The 23842-nt window shown below is 42.6% G+C and overlaps 2 protein-coding genes across 11 annotated transcripts in view; one reads left to right on the forward strand and one right to left on the reverse strand.

The window, feature by feature from the left end:
* Positions 1-13222, reverse strand: LOC147330003 (blue-sensitive opsin-like). Of its 3 annotated transcripts, none has more exons than XM_086291511.1 (7): positions 13114-13222; positions 12232-12339; positions 3766-3816; positions 1558-1594; positions 1295-1460; positions 788-1027; positions 1-230 (listed from the first exon to the last, which is right to left on the reverse strand). In XM_086291511.1, the coding sequence occupies exons 1-7, from the start codon at positions 13130-13132 to the stop codon at positions 126-128; spliced, it is 726 nt and encodes a 241-aa protein (XP_086147637.1). In that variant the 5' UTR covers positions 13133-13222; the 3' UTR covers positions 1-125. The 3 variants fall into 3 exon arrangements, with proteins under 3 accessions (XP_086147637.1, XP_086147636.1, XP_086147635.1); XM_086291510.1 differs by having other exon boundaries at positions 1558-1726; XM_086291509.1 differs by lacking the exons at positions 3766-3816; positions 12232-12339; positions 13114-13222 and adding an exon at positions 1842-2990 and having other exon boundaries at positions 1558-1726.
* Positions 12298-23842, forward strand: part of hcfc1a (host cell factor C1a) — a 13241-nt gene continuing 1696 nt past the window's right edge. Inside the window, exons 1-26 of one of the 8 annotated variants that reach the window (XM_086291500.1) lie at positions 12298-12450; positions 13607-13807; positions 14344-14492; positions 15403-15563; positions 15672-15880; positions 16114-16198; positions 16309-16415; positions 16518-16697; positions 16780-17022; positions 17124-17272; positions 17367-17549; positions 17635-17859; positions 18233-18337; positions 18450-18666; positions 18782-18918; positions 19004-19151; positions 19236-19456; positions 19724-20816; positions 21063-21202; positions 21752-21895; positions 21998-22205; positions 22382-22657; positions 22757-22863; positions 22958-23092; positions 23189-23374; positions 23484-23781. In XM_086291500.1, the coding sequence (XP_086147626.1) occupies positions 13612-13807; positions 14344-14492; positions 15403-15563; positions 15672-15880; positions 16114-16198; positions 16309-16415; positions 16518-16697; positions 16780-17022; positions 17124-17272; positions 17367-17549; positions 17635-17859; positions 18233-18337; positions 18450-18666; positions 18782-18918; positions 19004-19151; positions 19236-19456; positions 19724-20816; positions 21063-21202; positions 21752-21895; positions 21998-22205; positions 22382-22657; positions 22757-22863; positions 22958-23092; positions 23189-23374; positions 23484-23781 (5302 nt within the window). In that variant the 5' untranslated portion in view covers positions 12298-12450; positions 13607-13611. Of the gene's footprint in view, positions 12451-12523; positions 12671-13071; positions 13390-13606; positions 13808-14343; positions 14493-15402; positions 15564-15671; positions 15881-16113; positions 16199-16308; positions 16416-16517; positions 16698-16779; positions 17023-17123; positions 17273-17366; positions 17550-17634; positions 17860-18232; positions 18338-18449; positions 18667-18781; positions 18919-19003; positions 19152-19235; positions 19457-19723; positions 20817-21062; positions 21203-21751; positions 21896-21997; positions 22206-22381; positions 22658-22756; positions 22864-22957; positions 23093-23188; positions 23375-23483; positions 23782-23842 lie in introns of those variants that run through there. The other 7 variants (XM_086291506.1, XM_086291505.1, XM_086291508.1 and 4 more) reach the window with 7 other exon arrangements.

Consider the following 23842-nt stretch of genomic DNA (forward strand, 5'->3'; position numbering starts at 1 on the left):
TTTTTATTTGCATTTTCATTTTGCAGATTATTCCTACTTAAATCATGACATTTTTACATATGATAAAATACATGTACATTCTTTGTAATTTACAGTTCAGAAATCAGCGAGCATTGACGTGTTGCCTAAGCAGGCCCGACTTTGGAAACTTCAGTCACCGATTGTGTTGTTGAGCTCTCCTCCTCCTCACCTCCTCCCATCCCCATCATCGCTAACATACATGTACGGAACTGCAAGGGAAAAACATATTTGTAGATTAAATCTCCTGTGCAAAGTTATAAAGTATCATTTTTTATGCATAAAAACAGCCCAATTATTTATAGCTTTAGGACCACAGCTAAGATATGATACAGCCTATATAAAGTTAAGAAAATAGGTTGGTTAGTAGACTTTTGCACCAAAAACATCTTCAAAGCACGAACATCTTGCCCAAGGACACGTGTATGGACTGGAGTCGCCAGGGATCCAACAACTGACTTGTTGCTCTACCTTCTAACGGAGTCACAGCAAGGGAACTGAGCCATTGACCCCCAGATTACCCCTACCTATAACCCCTTTTATTTACATTCCTTCTAAATGGGACAAAAATTAACCAAACATGTTGTTTAAGTTGGATATAAAAGAGTCACAGTAGTGAGATACACATAGATAAAGTAGAGCATCGATTCAAAGCTCCTGCACATCAGATAACTTTAAAACATGTTGTTTGGTGTATTAAAAACCAGGAGAAGACAACCCATTTGCTTCTAAATAACTTAGTACTTACTCGGCACAGCATGTAACTGACCTGTTTATTAAAGACCACATAGATAACAGGGTTGTAGACTGCTGAAGCCTTTGAGAAACAGGACGGTATAGTCGCAAATCTCAGATCGAATGACTGCCCACGGTTGTTCACAACCCAAAGAGCAAAGGAGGCATATGGCATCCAGCACACCAAGAAGCCGAGCACCATGATCACCACCATCCTGGTCACTTCCCTCTCTGCCTTCTGGGTGGAGGCAGACTCAGCTTGGGCCTTGGCTGCCTGTTAATGTGGGATTGATCAGGGTCATGTTGGAAAGGTTACTTTGAAAAAAACCACAAGTCATGTGAATAAATAGAAGAGTTTACGTTGTGCTTTGATCTTGCAGATATTAATAATACTAAGCGTGTCAGTTTGAATGGTAAGTAGATCTGGCCTGTTAGATTTTGGCTTTGATAGGATATAAGACAGCATTTATTTAAGTATACATGTTTCTCAGTCATCAAGAGAATAATTTCAGTAGACCAAAACCATCTCATTTTGTCTCACCATTTTCAGTGTGATGAGCAGCTGGGAGTAGCAAAAGATAATCGTGGTCAAAGGAACAGCAAAGCAGAAGCAGAACAGGAACATCACATAGGACTCATTGTTGTATTTGTTGTTTGTGGTGTACCAGTCTGGCCCACAGGAGCACTGTAGGCCTTCTGGAATATACCTGCAAGGAAAAGTAGAAGCACGTTGATTGTACAGTTCTACTTAAATGCATTGTGTTGCCAGCTGATTTTCTGAAGTATGTTGTGTCTGTTGCTTACCTGCTCCAGCCGAACAGTGGAGGAGCTGAGGCAAATACTGCAAAAAACCAAGTGAATGCACAGCAGGCTATAGCGTGGTCGGGCTTGAAAATAAAGTTACCGAGCGGCTTGCAAATCACAAGCCATCGCTCGAAAGCTATCACAGCAAGGGACCACAGGCTTACCATACCTGCAATGACAGGAAAACCCTTTAACTCCCTCTAGAAATCAGCATAAATAAGTCTATTAAAAGGGAGATGGGCTACAACGGATTTTTACAGTGTTGTCTGCAGCCAATGACTTACCACCGAGTGTTACCATGAAACCTTCGATCTTGCATGCTAGCGCACCAAAGATGAAATATCTGAATGAAAAAGTGCAGCAGGCAGTGAAGGAGCCCACAGTGGACACAAGAAGGTTTGCTGCTGCCAAGTTCAACAGGATGTAGTTGAGGTGGGATCGAAGTTTCTTGTATTGGATGGTGCATGCAATGGTAAGGGCGTTGATGAAAGTGCCAAAAATAAATATGAATAACATGAAAACTGCCATGGCGTAAAAGGTGGCAGTATCCCCCAAGTGGTCCTGTGGAACCAGAAAAGGGCTAAGTGACGTGATGTTGTTTGTGTCCAGGCTGACGGGTATCCAGAAGTCTTCTGGCAGCTCCATATCACGTTTACCCTTCATTTTGCTTATTTCGAACAACGTACTCCTGCTGATGTTACGGCTCAAATTAGGTATCGCGCAGGCTCTGCCAAATAATAAATTTAAGGAGCAGACATGAACGCTGTGCGGTTAGGAATTCTATCGTCTCTTGTCTTTATTGGCTGTGTGCGTCGTATTGACGTTTATAAAGGGTTTCATGACACTGATCGCTATAAAGTGGTTAATTGATTATTTAATTGACTACGTAATTAATTGACTAATTTAATTGCCTTCATAGCTTTTCATTTTATTAACTGGTGTTGATGCTTCTGTGGTTTCCAGTTCTGTGTTGCGTGCTGTGATGCTAAATTCTGAGATTTGGTTATTTGACAGATATCTGAACTAACAAGTATTTGAATCTGGGAACAAACACAAGCATATTTGGACTTCCAAAAATCTGTGCAAACCTAGATATGTTTTTGGCATCCAAACTTGGTTAAAGAGGTTAATCCCTCTTTCCTAAGGAAGTTCCCTGCCGGTCTTCACCTGCTAATCTGTTTTCCAATCACATTATATTTGATAATCTCTTGTTAAGTGGATTACACCCTATTTTGCATGGGGATTTAACTCAAGCTTTGTGTTACCTTGGCATTTTGCTGCCTTTACTGAGCTTAAGGGAGCGTCTTTGTTGCACTAGCATGCAAGATTGAAGGTTTTATGGTAACACTCTGTGGTACGATTTAAGCTGGCGGGTTAATCGCAGAATTTGCTCATTGTCGTCCCAACGATCCGATACAGAGGAGGATGTGCATAAGCATACTTAAGAGGAAGAAAGTTAGTGGAGGAAAATAGAACTATTAAACTAGCTTGCTCAACACTTTCTTATTTCTAACTTTATTTCATTTTAATGGGCAAAAAAGTTGTAGACTATTTCATACAGGAAAAACAAAATTGCACAACCTCAGCAATTTGGTGTGTATGTGAATATTAACAAAATACAGCTATGATATGCAGCCAGTCAGCAGCAGTTTATAAAAAATCAACCTAATCACATGCATTTCCACTCGAAGCAGGTCCAACTCATGTTGAGGAGTCTTCATCCTTATTTCTGCTCATCCTCAGCATCTTTATTTAGTTTTTTTTTTAACATTGAAAAAAAGATGTTGATAAAATTTTTTGTTTCTATAGTTTATTTATATAAGCTGCTGTTTCCTGATGCATTGCAGCTGCTTTAATAAGACATTTTAATTTAAACCTGTTTGTTAGTTTATATTATTTTTGAGATCTTTTAATTATGGAAAGGATAGGGACTTCTACAGACAGCAAGTTTCCAGAATGTGGAGACACGTGATGTCCATGCTGTTCTTTTGTGCTTGCCAAAAATTGGCAGGAGATCCTAAAGATCTGTTTATCAAGGACAACATGGACAACTAGGTTAAAGACTGCAGGGGATCTTGGAAAAGACAGACACTATAGAAGCAAATCTCAAATTAAAAGACTGATGGTGGTTGTTCACAAGTACAAAAGCAAAGCTGGGATGTATCATGTCAGGAAGCCCAGCACAAAGATCAACACCATCCTGGTCACCTTGTTGTTGGGCTTCAGGGTGGACGCAGATCCAGCTTGGGTCTTTGCTGCCTGTCAAGTAAGAAAACAAGATGACTTACATGGCTTCTGCATGTTCAGCAAGTCACCCATCTGCTTGTTTCATTACAGAAAATTTACCTTTGCATAGTATGTAGTATGTGTGATTTTCTCCACATCCACAGGAATGGGGCAGTTTTTGTGTGATGTTTAGTGCAGCATCTATTGTAGGTGTGCTGGAGTAAAGCAGCAGAGGGAGTGGGAATACATTTACAGGCCTGTCAAACATTTAAATACTTAATTAATTCAATGATTAAACAATTATTTATTCATTAAGTAAGCGACAGCATTAAGAGGGTTGTGGGTTTGAAACTGCATGGGGCCTTCCTCTGTGGAATTGTTCTTACTGTGCATGTGAGGCTTTTCTCAGGAAGTTCACCCCATATAACAAAAACCTATATGACAAGTTAATTAGTAGGTCTTAATTGGAATTTTATGTAACTTTGATCTTGTCACTCTCTGAAGTTGGCAGTCACCCTGTCCAGGCTGTACTCTGCCTCTCACAGTATCAGCTGACTTGACCCCTATGACTGTAACTGGATGTATTGATGGATTTATCCAGAAAAGGAAAAAGCAACTCCTCCAGGAATATCACCAGAAGCAAGAAATATAAAAATGAAAAATTAGAAGCCAATATATGTTTTTAGGGTATGCTCAACATAATGAACATGAAGTAATGGCTATCTACTGACAAACATGTTTCCACAGATAAGCAAACACGTTAGCGAGTGCCAATGCACAAGATGGTTCAATTAGTTCCACTATAGAGGGAAGGACACTGTTTTGGGATCTGCTAATCCAGGTACCAGCGCTATTACGACAGCAAATCACATTCAGTCTGATCTTGATTAACCTGCTTGCTGTTAGTATTAGGATGGATGATCTTGACCTTCATTATCGTATCAGGCTCAAGAAAGGATTATCCGATGTAGAGGATGGATCTCTGCAGACGGCAGAGTTTGGGCATTTTTTTCCACTTCAGAACAAATTACAGCAGGACAGATATAATGTTGATAGTCTCTTCATGACAAGTAGGTGAAGAAAGTGGGGAATATTGTCTTTGTGAGTTCTACTGTGGAAATGCACACTCACTGTAAAAAACAACAACAACAAAGAAACTGTGTAATTTAACAGTGTTTTCCTATTAACTCTCCAGGAATTTAAATATATTAAATATCAACAAAATTACAAATATAGACTGTGGACTTACAAGTCAAACCTGTAACTGTGAATGACGATTTTTTTCCCACATAGAAACACTATAAAAGAAAGACTATTCACAAATTCAGCTCGATTTCAGAAATATATAATTGTTTTAATGCTGTAAATACTGTACATATATGACATTTGATGCAATGAGTGAAAATTAATAGCAAAGGAAGTCAAAGTATAGGTTCTGAAATTTTGCATACATTTGTTTATTATTTAGCAGATATCTTGTGTAATTATAAAGCTTTTAAAGTAAAATAATGCTTTAGGTGTTAAAGCTGTAAGTTCCTAAACAGTAACAAGTAAACCCGCAATCTCATTATTGTAAAAGGACATTTGGACCAACCTTAAATCAGACAACTAATGCCAGAGTTTCACAAAGACTTGACCCAGACTGCTGTCTTTATTTGACAGATGTTGTTGTGAATGTGAATGACACATACAGTACAAGTACATATGAGAATTCTAAGGACTGTCTGCTGTACATGTGTTTATTATAAAGTAGTATATGTATATTTTAAAAAAAATAAAATTAATCAAAAATAGGTCATAAACACATTTAGTGTACACGTTGGTGGTTAGCACCCTGCCATCATCTCTGCACATCCTCCACCTGTGCCTTCAACACAAACACCTCTTATGCCCACCCAGCTCAGCCTGCTCTGGCCTGTGACGGTTCAGTTTTGGACCTTAAATAATAAAAGCATTGAGAACATTAAAAAAAAAAGTATCCTACTTTGCTCCCTAGACTGCTGTCATTTCCTTATGAGGCATTTTATTTGGGGCAATGCCATTGTAATGAGCTTCTGCCAGCAATAAAGAAATAATATCAGTCTCCACCAGGTGGCATGCCATCCAGCTTCAGACTACCATACAAACCCACCAATTCATCCTCTCGAAATTTAGCGTATGAGAGGTCCAGAATTATTTGCCGTAGATGTCTTCTACCCCTAGATTCTTTACTTGGGACAATAACATGAAGTGAGGTAAATGGTTGTCTGTCTCTCTGTGTTTGCCCTGCAACACATTAGTGATCTGTCCAGAGGGTATTCTACCTTTTGCCCAGTGTGAGCTGGATAGGCTTCAGCCCCTGCAACCTTAAATTCAAACCAAAGAAGATGGATGGGCTATGGGTGGGTGGATGATGGATGGATATTATTGGCAGGTGATAGACGTACATTTAGGCAGTTACCATTCCAAACAGAAGGCACAAAAGTAGCCTGCTAAGAAATAGAATGGATAATTCCTTTGTCCAGACTCTTTCATAAGCAACAAGGTAAACCTAAAAGATGTGTTTTGACTCAAAAGTGGTCCTCAGTCCACTGCATTCCAGTCTGAGATTAACTGATTTTTGTATTTTCCCATAAATAATAATAATGACAAATCTCACCGCCTATTGAAAAGGTGCAAATGGTGCATACAAACTCACCAGACTGCAAGAAATGTAGTGGCTGTAATAAAAGTAACTGGGTTTATTCCACCCCAATACCTAAATGAAACCAGCGCCCATGTTTGCATTTTCTTTGTCACTGTTGTCATTTTTCATCAGGTTAATATGGCTTTGTGTGTGATTAGGAAAGCAATTAAGATAACATCCATTTAGAACAGAGGGTAAATGTAAGACCATCAAGGATGTGACGCTGTTCCTGTCACTGTGTTACTGTGTTTGTACACTGGTGTGACCCTCCGTGCAAGTCCCTAAAATGAAGCATTTGGTAGAAAAAAAAGAAAACAAAAACATTTAGGTACGTGTTCTGAAGATGCTCAGTGAAGATCTGTGGACGATCACAGGATGTGTGAACAAAAAACTAAATGATGTGCAATCTGGTGCATGATGTTTTCTTTTTAAATAACAAAATGCATAGAACTCCTACTTTACAACCTTGCTCATCATTTGTGACAACTCTGTGCTGTGACAAATCAACCCTTTACAAGATTATTTACCTTTAGAATTCCTGAATATAAGTTTATAAAGCCAAACAACCTCACAGATGTGGGCACAATATGAATATGAATGAGTCAGACAGCCTGCTGTAGTGGTGGGAGGGAAAAAAAATCCCTTCTCAAAATCCCGCTCAAAATCCTTGATCCGTGTCACTTGAGTGACATCATGATCTCTTTAGGGTTTGAAAGCTCAGCTCTCCTGCCATTATCTAAGACTCTTAATGAGTGTAAACAATTACTGGCATCTGAGCACCACTGACCTTTCTCAGTCTGCTGTACTCATCCAGGTGAGCACATGTATGAGAAACATGGACAGTATGTCAGTATGTACTACAAAAAATATATATGTGCTGTGTTTTCGTGACCCAATCTGGTTAAAATCTAAACATGACGATAATAATAATGATAATAAAAAATACAGTGACACTGATCAAGATTTTTCACAGTACAGCATGTATAGACATCACTCAGCAAGACGTGACAAGAGTATTTTTCCAAGTGTTCCGTGATCTCTGCTATTTCCTTTGTTTTCGTTCTTTAGGCAGAGGTCATGCTTGGCTTTCTAGGAAGCTTTCATCCTTTTATCTCATCATTATCGTCATGACGGCCCTAACGAGTTTCCAATCTGTCTGTTGAGACTTCCGAGACATAATCCCTTTTCTGCGGCACGCATGAAATGTCCACTGAAATGGCTTTACCATTGTAGTTTCTTTCTTTCTAGTTCTTTCAAAATAAAAACAATCTTGACCAAACACAATATGAGGAATAGTTATTCTTTAGTTTTTCTGCATCAATGGCAATTTTCTTCATTTTAGGTTTGATCAGAAAAACAAAGGGACCTATTTGAGTGTGCAGCTGTAGTTGGACCTTATAGCCTATTTGATGGTCATTTCCAGCGTTGTGCAAAACTCGTGAATCATCCTTCATTTCTTTATATTCTGATGGGCTTGAAAGTCAATGGTATGACTTTATTTATTCTTCAAAACACTGTGAACTTTCCTAGGCAGGTTTTCTTGTGATTTCTTTAAGAAGTCTTCAGGAATAGTTCTCCAGGCTTCGTGAAGGACATTCAAAGCTTTTCTTTGGATGTTGGCGTCCTTTTGTTCTGTTCAATAATGTTGAGCTCCCCACTCTGGGGAGGCCAATCCATGACTCGTGGTGTTTCACTGTGTTTTTTCTATCCAGGTATGGTTTTACTACGCTGGCAGTACGTTTGGGATCATCATCCTGAAAATAATTCTTTCCAGAGGGTAAGGTCTCTATATTGCATAATGGATCAAAATCTGATGGAACATTTCTTTGTTCATAATTAGATCAGTCTTGACAAATCCCCAACACCACTGGCTGAAATACAGCCCCACACTGTGATAGAGCCTTTTTTCGTTATGCGTAGACACAACATTGCTTCGTTTTTTGAGTTAGGTGCAATTTTTTATGCTTGAATAATTGATAGGTTCGTGTTAAGCGAGTTAACAAACAATCAACTGGCTCCTTGGAAATAAAATACAAGTAAATGGAGGCTGGCTCAAGAGAATCATGTATATAAAAGTGGCTTGGTTTTTAATTTGTTTGTTCTTCCTTTCTTTTTAAAAAAATGTTCTTTATATGACAGCAGTGAGTTAAACGCGTATATAAATCACAGCACTAAAACCTGTGCTGAACAGCTGGCTCCCATCTTTACTCTGACTGAATGACTACAGACCTGTCGCCTTGACATCTGTGGTCATGAAATCCTTTGAACGACTGGTGTTAGCCCATCTGAAAGACATTACAGGCCACCAGCTGGACCCTCTGCAGTTTGCCTACCGGGCAAACAGGTCGGTGGATGATGCAGTGAACATGGGGCTGCATTACATCCTGCAACACCTCGACCGCCCGGGAACTTTTGCCAGGGTCCTGTTTGTGGACTTTAGTTCGGCTTTTAACACCATCGTGCCTGAACTTCTCTCCTCCAAACTCTCCCAGCTCAGCGTGTCACCACCTACCTGTCAGTGGATCACCAGCTTCCTGACAGATAGAAAGCAACAAGTGAGGCTGGGGGAGATCACCTCTGAAACTCGGTCCCTCAGTATTGGTGCCCCTCAAGGATGTGTCCTCTCACCACTACTGTTCTCCCTCTACACTAATGACTGCACCTCCAAGAACTCGGCTGTTAAACTCCTAAAGTTTGCAGATGACACCACTGTCATTGGCCTCATTCAGGATAGTGATGAGTCTGCATACCGGCAGGAAGTTGAGCGGCTGGTACTCTGGTGCAGTCAGCACAATCTGGAGCTGAACACTCTTAAGACTGTAGAGATGACAGTGGACTTCAGGAAACATCCCTCAACTCTGCTCCCCCTCACCATATCAGACAGCTGTGTGTCGACTGTGAAGACCTTCAAGTTCCTGGGTACCACCATCTCCCAGGACCTGAAGTGGGAGACCAACATCAACTCCATCCTCAAAAAGACCCAGCAGAGGATGTACTTCCTGAGACAACTTGGGGAGTACAGTCGACACAGGAGCTGCTGATCCAGTTCTACGCTGCGGTCATTGAGTCTGTCCTGTGCTCCTCCATCACAGTTTGTTATGGTGCAGCCACTAAACAGGACAGGAGCAGACTGCAGCGGACTGTACGGGCAGCAGAAAGGATCATTGGCGCCCCCTGCCCTCCATCCAGGATCTGTACCTCTCAAGAACCAGGAAACGGGCAGGGAAAATCATCACAGACCCCTCACACCCTGGACACAGACTTTTTGATCTGCTGCCCTCTGGCAGACGGTACAGAAGCCTGCAGACCAGGAACAGTTTCTTTCCCCTCGCCATCTCCCTTCTAAACAGTTGACCTGTCACACTGCTCCCACTGCCAGACTGCAACTGCACCTTATGTACATTCTGTAGTATTCATTCCACCTCATTTCATTTCTGTATTTTATGTAAATAAGTTTAGATTAGTTATTTATAGTTGGTTTACACAGCTTTGTGTATGTACTGTATGTGTATGCATGTGTAATGTATATATAGACACGTGTGTGTGTGTGCGTGGGGGGGGGGGGGGGGGGGGGTATGTGTGTATTCACATTGTTTATGTTAATGAGAGTGTGGGGAGTGAGTTGGAGGGTGGGGTGGGCTGATTTTAACCATGTAAAGCACTTTGTGCTACATTTTTTTTTTGTATGAAAAGTGCTTTATAAATAAAGATTGATTGATTGAGAGCAGCGGAGAGGATTGTGGGGACCTCTCTTGCCTCCCTCCCCAGGAGGTAGGTGTGTGTGTGTGTGTGTGTGTGTGTGTGTGTGTGTGTGTGTGTGTGTGTGTGTGTGTGTGATTTACATTGCTGTGCTGAGCCACCATCTACCGGAACCAAATTCCTTGTATGTGTCTGCACATATACTTGGCCAATAAACACGATTCTGATTCTGACAAGCACGCAAACCTCCGTCTTTCAGCCTGTTACAAATAAACATGTACACATACAAACACAGTTTGCATGTGTACATGTTTATTTGTACATGTACATGTGTACAGTTTTGTTTAATGTTGTACACAGACAGACAAAAGGCACTGAAAAGTCACCTCACCTCAAAAGTCACCTTTGATGGAGGAAGAAAATCAGTAGTGCAAGTCTGCCATCTAATGGACTAACATAGTGCTGCAACAAAGGGCAGCTACTTTTCATATCATGAAATATGTTTTTTTTCTTTATTATTGGCCTTCTTTAGGAAGAAGGTCAGAGGTCAGGTTCAGGTACTCAGAACCTAAGGTCTTTAAGGTGCATGTAAGCACCCCACATGCAGCAGAAATAAAGCTGTAGTGTAAAAAGAGACAGATTGAATTACTGCCAACCAGCTAATGGATGATAAAGTAGTCTGGCAATAATAATTTTAAAAAATGTTTGCGCAGACTTTTTGAAGAAGAAGAAAAAGAAGAAGAAGTCCTGGCCTACTGCTGAGGATAGCTTTGCAGTCCATCAGAACATGCAATGACTGTTTAAGCCACATTAACTTATCATCTTCGCAGCAACGAATTCAACCTGCAAAAAGTCAGAATTATGCTAATACTCGCTCACCTTTTTCTCTTGCTGGTTACCCGGACATCTGGCACTAGTCTGCCAAACTAAAATGCTTGAACCACACTTATTTCTTTATATTTTGCTTCCAAGTAGCCAGACTTTCTACATCTGGCAGTGACTTTTTTGTCACACTGCCAGCACAGTAAAAGCACACCTGGATAGATAAACACAGAATACAACACTATCAGTTATTGAAGCAATGTATGGTTATTAAAAGAGAACAAAGGGCAGCCATGGTCCAAAAAAGGAGCTTTGAATGTTCTTCAAATAGCCTGGAAGTACTATTCCTGAAGGCTACGCAATGAAATGACAGGAAAGCTTGCCTAAGAGAGTTAAGGCTGTGTTAAATAATAAAGCTTGTCATCTGAAATATTGACTTTTAAGCTTGGTACAATTGAAAAAACTTTTTTTGCCTTTTAAAAAAAAATAGTATTTCCAAAAATACATGTTTCTGTATGGATTTACCATTTTCCTAACAAGATATAAATAAATGAATAGTATCTCAAGACTTTGACAAAGTACTGTGTATATATGTTGTGTTTTAAATCTGAGTTGCTCTAAATATGATGTGATCTGTTTTGCAGTATTGGTCATAATGTACAATCATTTCTTTATTTGTTGTCTCGGTCATAAACCGAAATACTTTTTAACTATATGTTTTATTTCGCTACCTGGAGCGTACATTTACTTGTCTTTTAGGTTGACATCAAAGAATATGGCTGAACATCCATCCGTCCATCATCCATCCATTGTCTTCCGCCTATCCTACGGCTGAACATATTGATGTCAAAACCAGGGACGCTTTTTTTTTATGTTGAAGCCATTGTAGTAGAGTATTTGTATCAGTGGAGGGCGCGCTAAAGGGGGGCGTGGGCGTGTCAACATTAATATATGCGAGCGCAAAGTCTGTAAATTGTTGCTCGTGCGGTGTTGTCGAGAATTTGTGGGCATATACAAGTAGGTTTAGAGGGGAATAAAATCAGAATTGCATACAAAATTAAAATAAAAGGAGATTCGGTACGGGTGTCGCCATCTTTAGTAAGGGACAATAACCCAACTCCTATAACACAACTTGTTGTAATTCGCGCAAAGTCGTAACGTGTTTACTTTAAATCGATTTGCAGTGTTCCTAAAAGTACACTGGTACTTACTGCACGATTCGCACACACAGATTGACAAAAATAAAAAAAAAATGTATATACCTTTACCTCCGAAACGGTTTGCAAGTGGGTCCTTGTCGCCATGTTTACTTTGGGTGACGCCAACTCTCTTCCATTTTCCTCCGCCTCTGGTTGTCAAGAAGATGGCAGCTTCCAGGCAGGCATGAGAGGAAATACTTCTTCACAAATCGAATGAATTTGGATTATTGCCGCAAGATTAGAGCACATATCTGTGTTTTTGCAATAACTGCATCGAAATAAGTGAGTAAAATTCTGAAGCGTCTGTGCCCTTTTCGCTCTGTTGTGTTTTGTTGTAGCAAACCGCCCGGCCATTTTTCTTGTGGGAGCTGTAGACTTAGGCCGATTGTTGAAAAGATGGCTGCTTCCAGAGACGGCATGAAACATAATAACATTGTGTTTATGCTGTTTAACTCAATTTAGCTCAGTTTTAAGACCGTTGCCGAGCTTGCCTTTGTATCAGGTAAATTATGCACGACAGAGAAACTTTAAATTGCGTTGAATTTAATTGAGAAATTCGGCAGCGCTTTGACAGATGCCAGCTAACGCCGTTAGCTCGAGCAAATTAGGTTGAGTAACTAGCCGCTAGAGCTAACGGGGTACGGCTAACATGAGAATTTGAATGCCGCGATTGCAACTTTAAATTTTTTGTAAATCTGGGTAAAAGGTCTCATAGTTGTTTGGCCCTTTAGTCCCATAATATTTGCAACTGTTAACACAAACTTTGGATTTTTTATAACGTTGATAATTGCGGTAAAGCGGTTGCAAAGAATGCTAAAGTTGTTAGCTACAATATGGCGACTCCCAGAGAGGCATGAAAATAGCCGACTGTTGCTAACGATTGCAGTAGTGGATAAATTAGTGGTACGACTGTGTATCGTTTTGTGAACACGGGCTTATAATCACCTGTTGGATTTGTATTCATCCTGCCTTGTTTTTTGTTGATGTAGTGGGTTAGTTGTCATGTATTTTTATTTTTCGTTTGCTTCCGCCATTTTTCCGACGGGCAGTAGCGTTAGCGGGTGTTTGTTTGGTTGCAAGATGGCGGCTTCCATGGATTGAATTCAATGGTTAGAAACAACTAATAATAAACTTGGATAATGGCAAGATTTACTATGATTCTTAACAGAAGTACGACGTCATAACTGCGTAAGAGACCATAAAGCAGAAGTTGCTCGAAAGGTTTTGTACAAATATAGTTTATTGCTGTTATTGTTTTTTCTTGTCTTTTTTTGACAGTGTTCATTAACCAAAGCTAACCGCTAACTGTAAAGCCTGCTTTAAAGTTAGCTATATTGCACGGTTAGATGCTATTTTTGTATTGCATAGGTTTTATGGAAAGATAACAGAACTATTCAAGCACACATGACTAATGCGTCTTTATTATTTATTTCGGTAGAAGTCATGTCTGCCCCTGGCTCCGCGGTATCTGGGACCACGGCGTCGGTTCTGCAGCCGCGATGGAAACGGGTCCTCGGGTGGTCTGGTCCTGTTCCCCGGCCCAGACATGGACACAGAGCTGTGGCTATAAAGGAGCTTATGGTTGTTTTCGGCGGTGGAAACGAAGGGATTGTGGATGAGCTGCATGTATACAACACCGGTAAGCGCAACTTTGCATAAGGAACTTTATCAATTGTTTCTGCAGAAAGCATCATTTCTTACAAATAAAATTCAGATATTTAGAAGGCTAACTCAAAGTACTTCTACATCTAAAATAGTACAGTTCATTTCAGTATATGTTTATAATGCGCAAAACTAAATAGCCTTGCAGGCCCCAGTAGGCCAAACAGAAGTTAGCCCCCCCTGTCGGAGAAGGATTTTAATACACGTTAAAAAAGGCGGGCTAAAATAAAATGGATGATGCTGGTTGGTTTAAGCATATCCCCTGCCCCAGTTTCCTGCTTATAAACCAATAAGGGCAGGCAGACTCAGCAGTTGTGTTTGTGTTCCCATTCTTTAATGTAGATTTTAAGTTTATGTTTCCAAAAATAAATAGAGGGTTATTTTTTGCTTCTACTTTTAAGCATTTTAAAGCCTTAGTGGGTGTGATAGCATGTCTTTACTTATTAATTACAATTTGCCACAGGAAAGCCTCCAGAAATAACCCCTTTATTGTTATTGTGTTTTAATTTTTAGCAACAAACCAGTGGTTTATCCCAGCAGTCCGTGGTGATATCCCTCCTGGTTGTGCTGCATATGGTTTTGTCTGTGATGGCACACGGTTGCTGGTATTTGGTGGAATGGTGGAGTATGGAAAGTACAGCAACGATCTTTATGAACTACAGGTAAACCTTTATGGAAAAATAACCCCAGTTTTCGTACTAAGTTTGCTTGTCAGTATAATGAAGGCTTGTAAAGTATTTATAGCAACAAAATATAGCTGGTATCTAAGTCAGATTTTCCAGAGATATTTACAAAGCAATGTTCATATGTAGGCCATCGTACTGCAAAGTGTCTTTATCAGCTGCATGCGAAATTTTGTCTTGTCTGCATCAGAGATGACTGATACAGGAAAAAATTGAGAAAGTTGATTGCAAAGTTATGTTTCACCCCTGTTACAGTTAAAATATTTACTAGAACAGGCAAATTATTACAATTAAAATCAAGGTCACTTGTAAGTTTCATCACTATACGTGTTACTGAGTGTTCAATGCTCAGCTGTACAGCATTATAGTAAGGTTGTGTCATTGAAACTATGATGACTTGTGAAATCACACAACTGTGTTGCAAAGTTTATGGTTTCATTGGTTGTGCTAGTCTTGAGAAAATACATTAAAGGAGTAATGTGTCTTTATTCTTAAAACTGTAGTAGAAAGGTTACAATTTACGTTGTTCTGCTCTTCTAGTATGTTTGGGTTTGCCAAATTTCATTAACCGATCCTGAGAAGTTCTCAAATGTTACGTTTCTGATTAAAGGATGTAAGGAAGCAGTGTGCCAAAAGTCTTTGTCACCAGATCCCAGGTGGATTTTTAATCATTGGGAAATGGAGTAGCTCTGTAAACAAACACTAAATAAATGTGGATTTGATGAGGGGGGGAAAGTATGTAAGGGTTCAGTCACAATTGTGATACTAAATCTGTCCTTATTTTTATGTTGTCAGAACAAGGAATGTGGTCAGCTTAAGACTTGTTAGTTACAGCTTATGCTGCCATCCATCGACTGATCGTTTTTTTCCACTGTGGTTTTTGCTACAGGCCAGCAGATGGGAATGGAAAAAATTAAAAGCAAAAAACCCGAAGAATGGCCCCCCTCCTTGCCCTCGTCTTGGCCACAGCTTTTCACTGGTTGGCAACAAATGCTACCTGTTTGGTGGACTCGCCAATGACAGCGAAGACCCAAAAAACAACATTCCCAGGTACAGAGGTTTTCTGAACAGTCATCAGGGGAGCACTGTTTTGCAGGACTGCAAATGTTTTTCTGTTTCAGCCACCGACGTGAGTGTCACTGTGTTTTTATTCATCAGATACCTGAATGATCTGTACACACTCGAGCTTCGTGCAGGTTCCAGTGTGGTTGGATGGGATATTCCAATCACATACGGAGTCCTGCCTCCTCCTCGTGAGAGCCACACTGCTGTGGTATACACAGAGAAGGCAACCAGGAAGTCGCGCTTAATAATCTATGGAGGAATGAGCGGTTGCCGTCTTGGAGATCTATGGACACTTGACATTGGTATGTTTTATAAAGTGTAAATGGAGAAATAACAACACTAAAATTGAAATGCCCTGCCATCAGCCCTCTGAGACATGATGCGATTCACTGAGTATCAGAACAAATGGAACTGAGCATTTCACTGTTAGAGAAGCAATATAGGAAATTGTGAGTTTTCTGTACACAAGCTGCCTTATCTTTTTGCATTTAAGAATAGATAACCTTTTATTGATTTTATTTTTTTTAATCTCCAGATACCCTGACATGGAACAAACCATCAGTAAGCGGCACAGCGCCACTTCCTCGAAGTCTTCACTCTGCTACCACCATCACAAACAAGTGAGATGACTGCTGCACATTTCCAACAGCAAACTTAATTTTTATTTTACTCATTTTTGAAATTCTGTGCTTGTTAAATGGTCTAAGTGCGAATTCATTTCTCTGTGCAGGATGTATGTTTTCGGAGGATGGGTACCTTTGGTGATGGATGATGTCAAAGTGGCCACACACGAAAAAGAGTGGAAATGCACAAACACTCTTGCGTGCTTGAACCTCGGTTTGTCTATCTCTGTTTTTATTGAAATCATATTTTTTTTTTTTGTTTTTTAAATAGCAAATGTGCAGTGCCACTCTTAACTTTTGTGTAATTCTTCGTTAGACACCATGTGTTGGGAAACAGTGTTGATGGATACTCTTGAAGACAACATCCCCAGGGCCCGTGCTGGTCACTGTGCTGTGGCTATCAATTCCAGGCTTTATGTATGGAGTGGCCGTGACGGTTATCGTAAAGCTTGGAACAACCAAGTCTGTTGTAAAGATCTGTGGTACCTGGAAACAGGTAGGTGTGTTGTAACATGAGTGCTGTTGGAGACAACAGCTCGTTATTAGATAGTATTGAAAATTCTGCTCTCCCCCCCCAGAGCGACCGCACGCCCCTGCCAGGGTGCAGTTAGTCCGTGCCAACACAAACTCTCTGGAGGTGAGTTGGGGTGCAGTCTCCACAGCTGACACATACTTGCTGCAGCTGCAGAAGTATGACATTCCTGCAACTCCAGCTGCAGCCTCTCCAGCTATGAGCGCAACCCCATCGCAGCCGCTTAACTCTCCAAAGAGCCCAGTGCCAGCTGCTGCAGCACCGTCGGCTCAGAGCTTACCACAGACAGGTATTACAATTTTGCATTTTTGTTACCACACCAGGAAGCTCGGCAACTGCAACAACCCAAATTCTACAAGGTGTGAATAATTTGGTTCATTTGTTTTACAGCAGTTTTAAAGGTTGCAGCTCAGCAGTCTGCAACAGGCGCATCTGTTGTCACAGTTCGTCCCAGCCAGCCGGGGAAATCCCCCGTCACTGTGACATCCCTTCCTCCAGGTGTTCGAATGGTAGTTCCAGCCCAGACTACCCAGGGATCGGTATGAGCAGTTTCATACAATTGTGTTCTTTCGCTGTGAACTGCACTGCCAGATCAGCAAATAATGTCAACATTTATTTCTTTTTAACTTTTAGCCAATTGGAAGTAGCCCTCAGATGAGTGGCATGGCAGCTTTAGCTGCTGCTGCAGCAGCAACCCAGAAGATCCCGCCCTCTTCGGCAGGAACTGTCCTCAATGTTCCTGCAGGTGCTACCATTCTCAAAACAGTGGCAGTTTCTCCCAGCACAACCACAGTGAAAGTGGCTTCTCCAGTCATGGTACACGTTGCAGTAAACGCTCTCATTTCCAACATTATGCTCGTCCTATCACAAGCCATTTGTGATAATAAATATGTGCTTGTAGGTCAGTAACCCGGCCACCCGGATGTTGAAGACTGCCGCTGCCCAAGTGGGCACAGCAACTGCATCCTCTCCCACCACTACCACCAGACCCATCATCACTGTGCACAAGTCTGGTGCAGTCACAGTGGCCCAGCAGGCCCAGGTGGTGACCACTGTGGTGGGAGGAGTCACCAAGACCATCACCCTGGTCAAGAGCCCCCTGACCATGGGCAGCAGTGGCACTCTGGTAAGAAAACATGGATTCTTTAGCATAATGTAATACTGCAACTCTACTTGAGAGCACCCTTTGGTGCTTTCACAGGCATGCTTTAAACCATGGATTCTGTAAAATGCTTCCTCGCACTCTGCATCTTTGTATCGATTGGTCACTCAATGGTGGCGTCTTTTTGAACCAGTAGGGAGGGTGTAAAAGTTGGCCTACAGTGACTATTGGAAAAGACAGGGAGCATGATGTCAGTGATCTGCATGACTGTCGGTCAGTTAGGGCTAGAATGATTCTAGAGCCACAAGTTTGGTGGTCGAGCATCCGGCTGACCTCCCCGTAATATCCGATGTTTTCTGGTGACTCATGAATTTGAGTCTCTCTCCTATGTCGGCAGATCTCCAACCTTGGCAAGATGATGTCTGTGGTACAAACCAAGCCAGTGCAGACATCAGCTGTCACAGGCCAGGCTTCCACTAACCCTCTCACACAGATCATACAGGTCAGCTATCTGCATGAGTGCAGGAAAAAACAGGAGGTAGCTTAAAACTCCTGAGACAGGCACCACGTGTCTTTCCCTGAATAGTTTTCATAACATGCACCTTTCTTTCCAGACGAAGGGTCCACTCCCAGCTGGCACAATCCTGAAGCTGGTGACCTCTGCAGATGGCAAACCCACAACCATCATCACCACCTCCCAGGCTGGAGGCACAGGAAACAAGCCCACTATCCTCAACATCAGCGGAGTCTCTCCTACTACCACTAAGCAGGGTACCACCATCATTAAGACTATCCCCATGTCAGCCATCATGACCCAGCCTGGAGCTACAGGTTTGTTCTCATTCAAGTTTGCACACTTTTTGGCATTTGCTGTGTAAATTAACCTTTAGATTTAGGATTAGTGATTGATCAGTGATTATATTCATGCTTGTGTTTGTCCTTGCAGGTGTAACAAGCAGTGCAGGTATGAAAACGCCCATTACAATCCTTACCACAAAGGTGATGACCACAGGAACTCCTGGGAAAATCATCACTGCGGTGCCCAAACTTGCCACGGCAGCTGGCCAGCAGGGACTGACACAGGTAAATTGTCTCTTTTTGCTCAGCAGTGTTTGGTACATATTGTGTTTGTTGTGCTGCCTGTTTATCCTAAATCTTCTGTTTCTAGGTGGTTTTGAAGGGTGCTCCCGGGCAACCTGGCACTATTTTACGCACTGTTCCCATGAGCACAGTGGGTGGCGTTCGTCTGGTTACACCAGTGACTGTGTCTGCTGTTAAGCCGACTGTCACAACTCTGGTTGTCAAGGGGACTACAGGTACGAAAAAATTACTAAGTAATGATTATGTAAATTAACAGTTTTGTTTCTCTGGTTTCATTTTTCAAACCACATTTCTTCCAGGTGTCACCACTCTCGGCACAGTCACTGGTACCGTTTCTTCTAGCTTGGCGGGAGGCACAGTTGATAGTTCAACTTCCTCTCTCGTTACTCCCATCACCACACTGGGAACCATTGCTACCCTGTCCAGCCAGGTCATCAACCCAACTGCCATTACAGTTTCAGCTGCTCAGACTAGCCTGACTTCTTCCTCCGCACTGCCCTCTTCTACTATGACAGTGCAGGTAATACTCAGCAGCTCCACTTTGTAATATTTGTATTTTAGTCATTAGGCTTTGAAGCTCTTGCAGTAGCATGTGTCATAAGCTTTAAGTAGTATATCACAACATGCTGAAAAAGACCATATGTGAAGATGTTGCTACCTCTTCTTGTAAACACAGACTAATGGAGAGCTGCTCCTCAGAAATTTTCAGACAGTCAATGAAGTTCTTCTGTTTTAGACCATGTATAACATACTATTTGCCTTAGAGCTGACATCTCTTTCCTCTCAGCAGAACCAGCCCACCCAGGTGACTCTGATCACAACTCCCAGTGGTGTTGAGGCTCAGCCAGTACAAGATCTACCAGTATCCATCCTGGCTTCACCAACCTCTGAGCAACCCACTTCCACTGAGGCTGGAGCTGCTGGAGAGAGCTCTGGAACTGTCACTCTGGTCTGCTCTAATCCGCCCTGTGAGACCCACGAAACGGGAACTACCAACACAGCCACCACTTCTTCCGCAACAATTGGTGCAGGACAGGTCTGCTCTAACCCACCATGTGAGACCCACGAAACCGGAACCACCAACACAGCCACCACTTCGTCTGCAACAATTGGAGCAGGGCAGGTCTGCTCTAACCCACCATGTGAAACCCATGAAACAGGAACCACCAACACGGCCACCACTTCCTCAGCTACAATCGGTGCAGGACAGGTCTGCTCGAATCCGCCCTGCGAGACCCATGAGACCGGAACTACCAACACAGCCACAACTGCTTCTTCAAACATGTCTGCGCTACGCATGTGCTCCAACCCACCATGTGAGACCCATGAAACCGGAACAACAAACACGGCTACCACAGCAACGTCGAACATGGGAGGAGTGCAGCAGGCGTGCTCCAACCCGCCCTGCGAGACCCATGAGACCGGAACTACCAACACAGCCACAACTGCTTCTTCAAACATGTCTGCGCTACGCATGTGCTCCAACCCACCATGTGAGACCCATGAAACCGGAACAACAAACACGGCTACCACAGCAACATCGAACATGGGAGCAGTGCAGCAGGCATGCTCCAACCCGCCCTGTGAGACCCATGTGACGGGCACCACCAACTCCACCACACAAGCTTCATCTAGCATGAATGCAAACCAGACAGACACGGTGCAGAGCGTGTGCTCTAATCCACCCTGCGAAACCCATGAGACGGGGACCACCAATTCTCCGTCCACAGCCACCTCCAGCATGGGAGGAGACCAGACCAGCACAACAACAGCCCTGGTCCAAAGGGTTTGCTCCAACCCTCCCTGTGAAACACACGAGACAGGGACCACCAACACAGCCACAACTGCCACTTGTAGCATGGAGACAGGTGAAGGCACTGGTATGTAAACATACTGTGTACATTTTACCTGAATAATCTTATTTCTTTTCTTTTTCTTTTATAATTAACAGCAAGTTAGGTTTCCGTACACTGTGTGGTGACTCTCAATCTTTCTTCTTTTTTTAATTACACTTGTCTTGATATTTCTTAAAATAACATCTAGATCTCACATGACGGATGATTGTTTTTCTCTAAGCAGTAAAAGTAGTTTGTTTAGAAATCAGCTATGTTACTATGTCTCATTAGCAACCCAGCAGACAGAAGAAGGAGCAGAAGGTACCAGCAGCACAGAAGAGGCATCCACCACAGCAACAACTGGCACCACCCAGGGCAGGGCTATCACTACTGTCACTCAGTCTACACCAGCCCCTGGACCCTCTGTGCCTGTAAGAATACCACATCATTCCTGTCAAAATAAGATCCTTTTCTAAAAACCATCCAGTATGACTAGGTGATGGTGGTAAAACTAATCCTAGTAGATGTCCACGTTGGGGCTGCATTTCTGAATTTGATATGCTGTACAGACAAAAGTACCAGGCCACCTACACATTACACTTAAAGGATCTGCTTGACCATGGAAACTGAAGTTGTGAAACTCCTGGTGCACAGTACTTGTGCTGACGAGAAAGCCAGAGCAAGTTTATAATCCTGTAGGTATTGAGTCAGCAGAGTGTTGATAGAGTGTTGGCGTCCTATTACATTACTGCGCTGAATATCTATGAACAAAACATTCAGAAATGTTTGTAAAGGCAGACTGTATTGGTAGGTGCCAGAATTTAAACACCGGTGGCCATAGGACTGAAAACGCCTGACTTTGCAGATTAAGAAGTGTGGCCTAATACTTTTGTCAATATGTGTGTACGAATATGTAAGAAGAATGTCATTTCCAGAGTTTCTTTCTCATTGTGGGGTATGATTTCTTTGTTTCCCTCTAGTCGATCTCATCCATCACAGAGGGAGTAAGCACTGCAGCTAGCTCCACAGAGGAACCCATGCAGACTGATGAGCCAGCATCAGCAGAAGCTGCACCTGTTGAGGAAGGAACCGCAGCAATGGAGACGCAAGCAGAGGTGAATAAAGTATGAAGGCAAAAAAGTCTGTTTGGCCTTTGATTTTGAAATTCTTTGCAGTCATGCATTTTCCATGTTTTTTTGATGGGACTGCTTTAATGTGTTCCCCAGGGAGAAGCAGCAGCAGCGACAGCCTTGAACCTTCCTTCAGAGCTGATGTCTGAGGGCCAGGGAGCCACACTAATGGTGACGGGGCTGTCGGACGAGGAACTGGCTGTCACTGCAGCAGCAGAGGCGGCTGCACAAGCAGCAGCCACAGAGGAAGCCCAGGCCCTCGCTATCCAGGCGGTCCTCCAGGCAGCTCAGCAAGCCGTAATGAGTGAGTAGAATCAAAGCTTTTTGTTCACAGACTTTCGAATTTTGAACCATAGCATAGCCTAAGTTCAAGGGCTGGCTCTAGTTAACAGGACACTTGTCAGTAAAACTATTCCTCTAGATGTGAAACTCCTGAATTCTCTGTGATCTTGCTATTCATAAAAAATGTATAACTTACAGATGAAGGCGATGCTGCTGGAGAGAACCAGCAACCCACCAACATCCCCATCATGCTGACCCAGCAAGATCTTGCAGCACTGGTCCAACAGCAGCAACAATTGCAGGAGGCTCAGGCCGCAGCTCAGCAGGCCACGGTGGACACAAGCTTGCCCACCGAGGGTCTTGCTCCTGCCGACAGCCTCAATGATCCGTCTGTTGAGAGCAATGGGCACAACGAAATGGCCGCTGCAGTCACAAGTGCTGTGGCTTCTCTCCTGCCACGCACCACAGCTGAGAGTATGTTTGTGTTGTGTTTGGTTTTTTTATAGTTACTTTGAATGTTACTGTTTGTTACAGCAGACTGATTATTTTTGTATTGCTCTTGACATTGTACAGCGCTTGCGCCATCAAGTACGTTTGCACCCTCTGTATCTGTGGCAAGTCCAGCTAAACTTCAAGCAGCAGCCACTCTAGCAGAGGTCGCCAATGGCATTGAGGGAGAGGTGAGTCATTTTGGTGCTGCTGCACTTCTGATTATGTCAGTTGAGGTGAAGAGAGGAAAGGAGGAATTTGCTGACCGTTTTTGTTCCCATGCAGAAGCAAGCCCCTCAGCCAGCTCCAGTGAAGCCTGTCGTGAAAAAGGAGAACCAGTGGTTTGATGTTGGGATTGTTAAAGTGACAAATATGGTTGTCACTCACTACTATGTGCCAGGAGATGATTCTCAAGGAGATGTAAGTTGTCTCAGGGAGCCTTTTCTTGTTCAGAATGATATTGATGTGCGTTACAAGAATCCATCTTTATCTAACTTGTATTTATGTGTTTGGTAGGATGACTCTGGCATTATACCAGACTACAGCCAGATGAAGAAAATGGAGCTGCAGCCTGGAACAGCTTACAAGTTCCGTGTTGCTGGAATCAACGCCTGCGGTCGTGGAGCTTTCTCTGAGATTTCAGCTTTCAAGACTTGCCTACCAGGCTTCCCGGGGGCACCTTGTGCCATCAAAATCAGCAAGGTAAACAAACCCTGTTGCATTATAGATTTTACTCACAGGTGTGCCATACGTGATCACGTGAGCCATGGTTTTGGCACCAAGTAGCATCTTTTCACTGTATCCCCCCCAGAGCCCAGATGGTGCCCACCTAACCTGGGAGCCACCCTCGGTGACGTCAGGAAAGATCATTGAGTACTCTGTGTACCTGGCCATCCAGAGCAACCAAACAGCTGAAGCCAAGGCTTCCACCCCAGCCCAGCTAGCCTTCATGCGTGTGTATTGTGGACCCAACCCATCTTGCTTGGTTCAGTCGTCCAGCCTCTCTAACGCACACATCGACTACACCACCAAGCCAGCGATCATCTTCCGCATTGCCGCCCGTAACGAGAAGGGCTATGGTCCTGCCACACAAGTTCGATGGCTGCAAGGTGAGTTCACAAATAAGTTCTTTAAAATATTAAAAATACTTAATTACTGAGGCTGCTGTTG

The sequence above is a fragment of the Aulonocara sp. 'chitande type north' Nkhata Bay genome, linkage group LG5 (assembly GCF_057382095.1).
Source record: "Aulonocara sp. 'chitande type north' Nkhata Bay isolate Kocher_YH1m ecotype deep benthic linkage group LG5, A_spYH_male_GT1.1, whole genome shotgun sequence".
Taxonomy (NCBI): domain Eukaryota; kingdom Metazoa; phylum Chordata; class Actinopteri; order Cichliformes; family Cichlidae; genus Aulonocara; species Aulonocara sp. 'chitande type north' Nkhata Bay.

What these genes read in the sequence shown, in the direction of transcription:
- LOC147330003 (XM_086291509.1), bottom strand. Translation starts at nt 2,220, where the DNA reads ATGAAGGGTAAACGTGATATGGAGCTGCCAGAAGACTTCTGGATACCC. An exon ending in TTTCATGGTAACACTCGGTG is followed by an intron (nt 1,727 to 1,841) that starts GTAAGTCATTGG and finishes CTGTCATTGCAG; the next exon opens with GTATGGTAAGCCTGTGGTCC. An exon ending in ATGTGGTCTTTAATAAACAG is followed by an intron (nt 231 to 787) that starts GTCAGTTACATG and finishes TTTCCCTTGCAG; the next exon opens with TTCCGTACATGTATGTTAGC.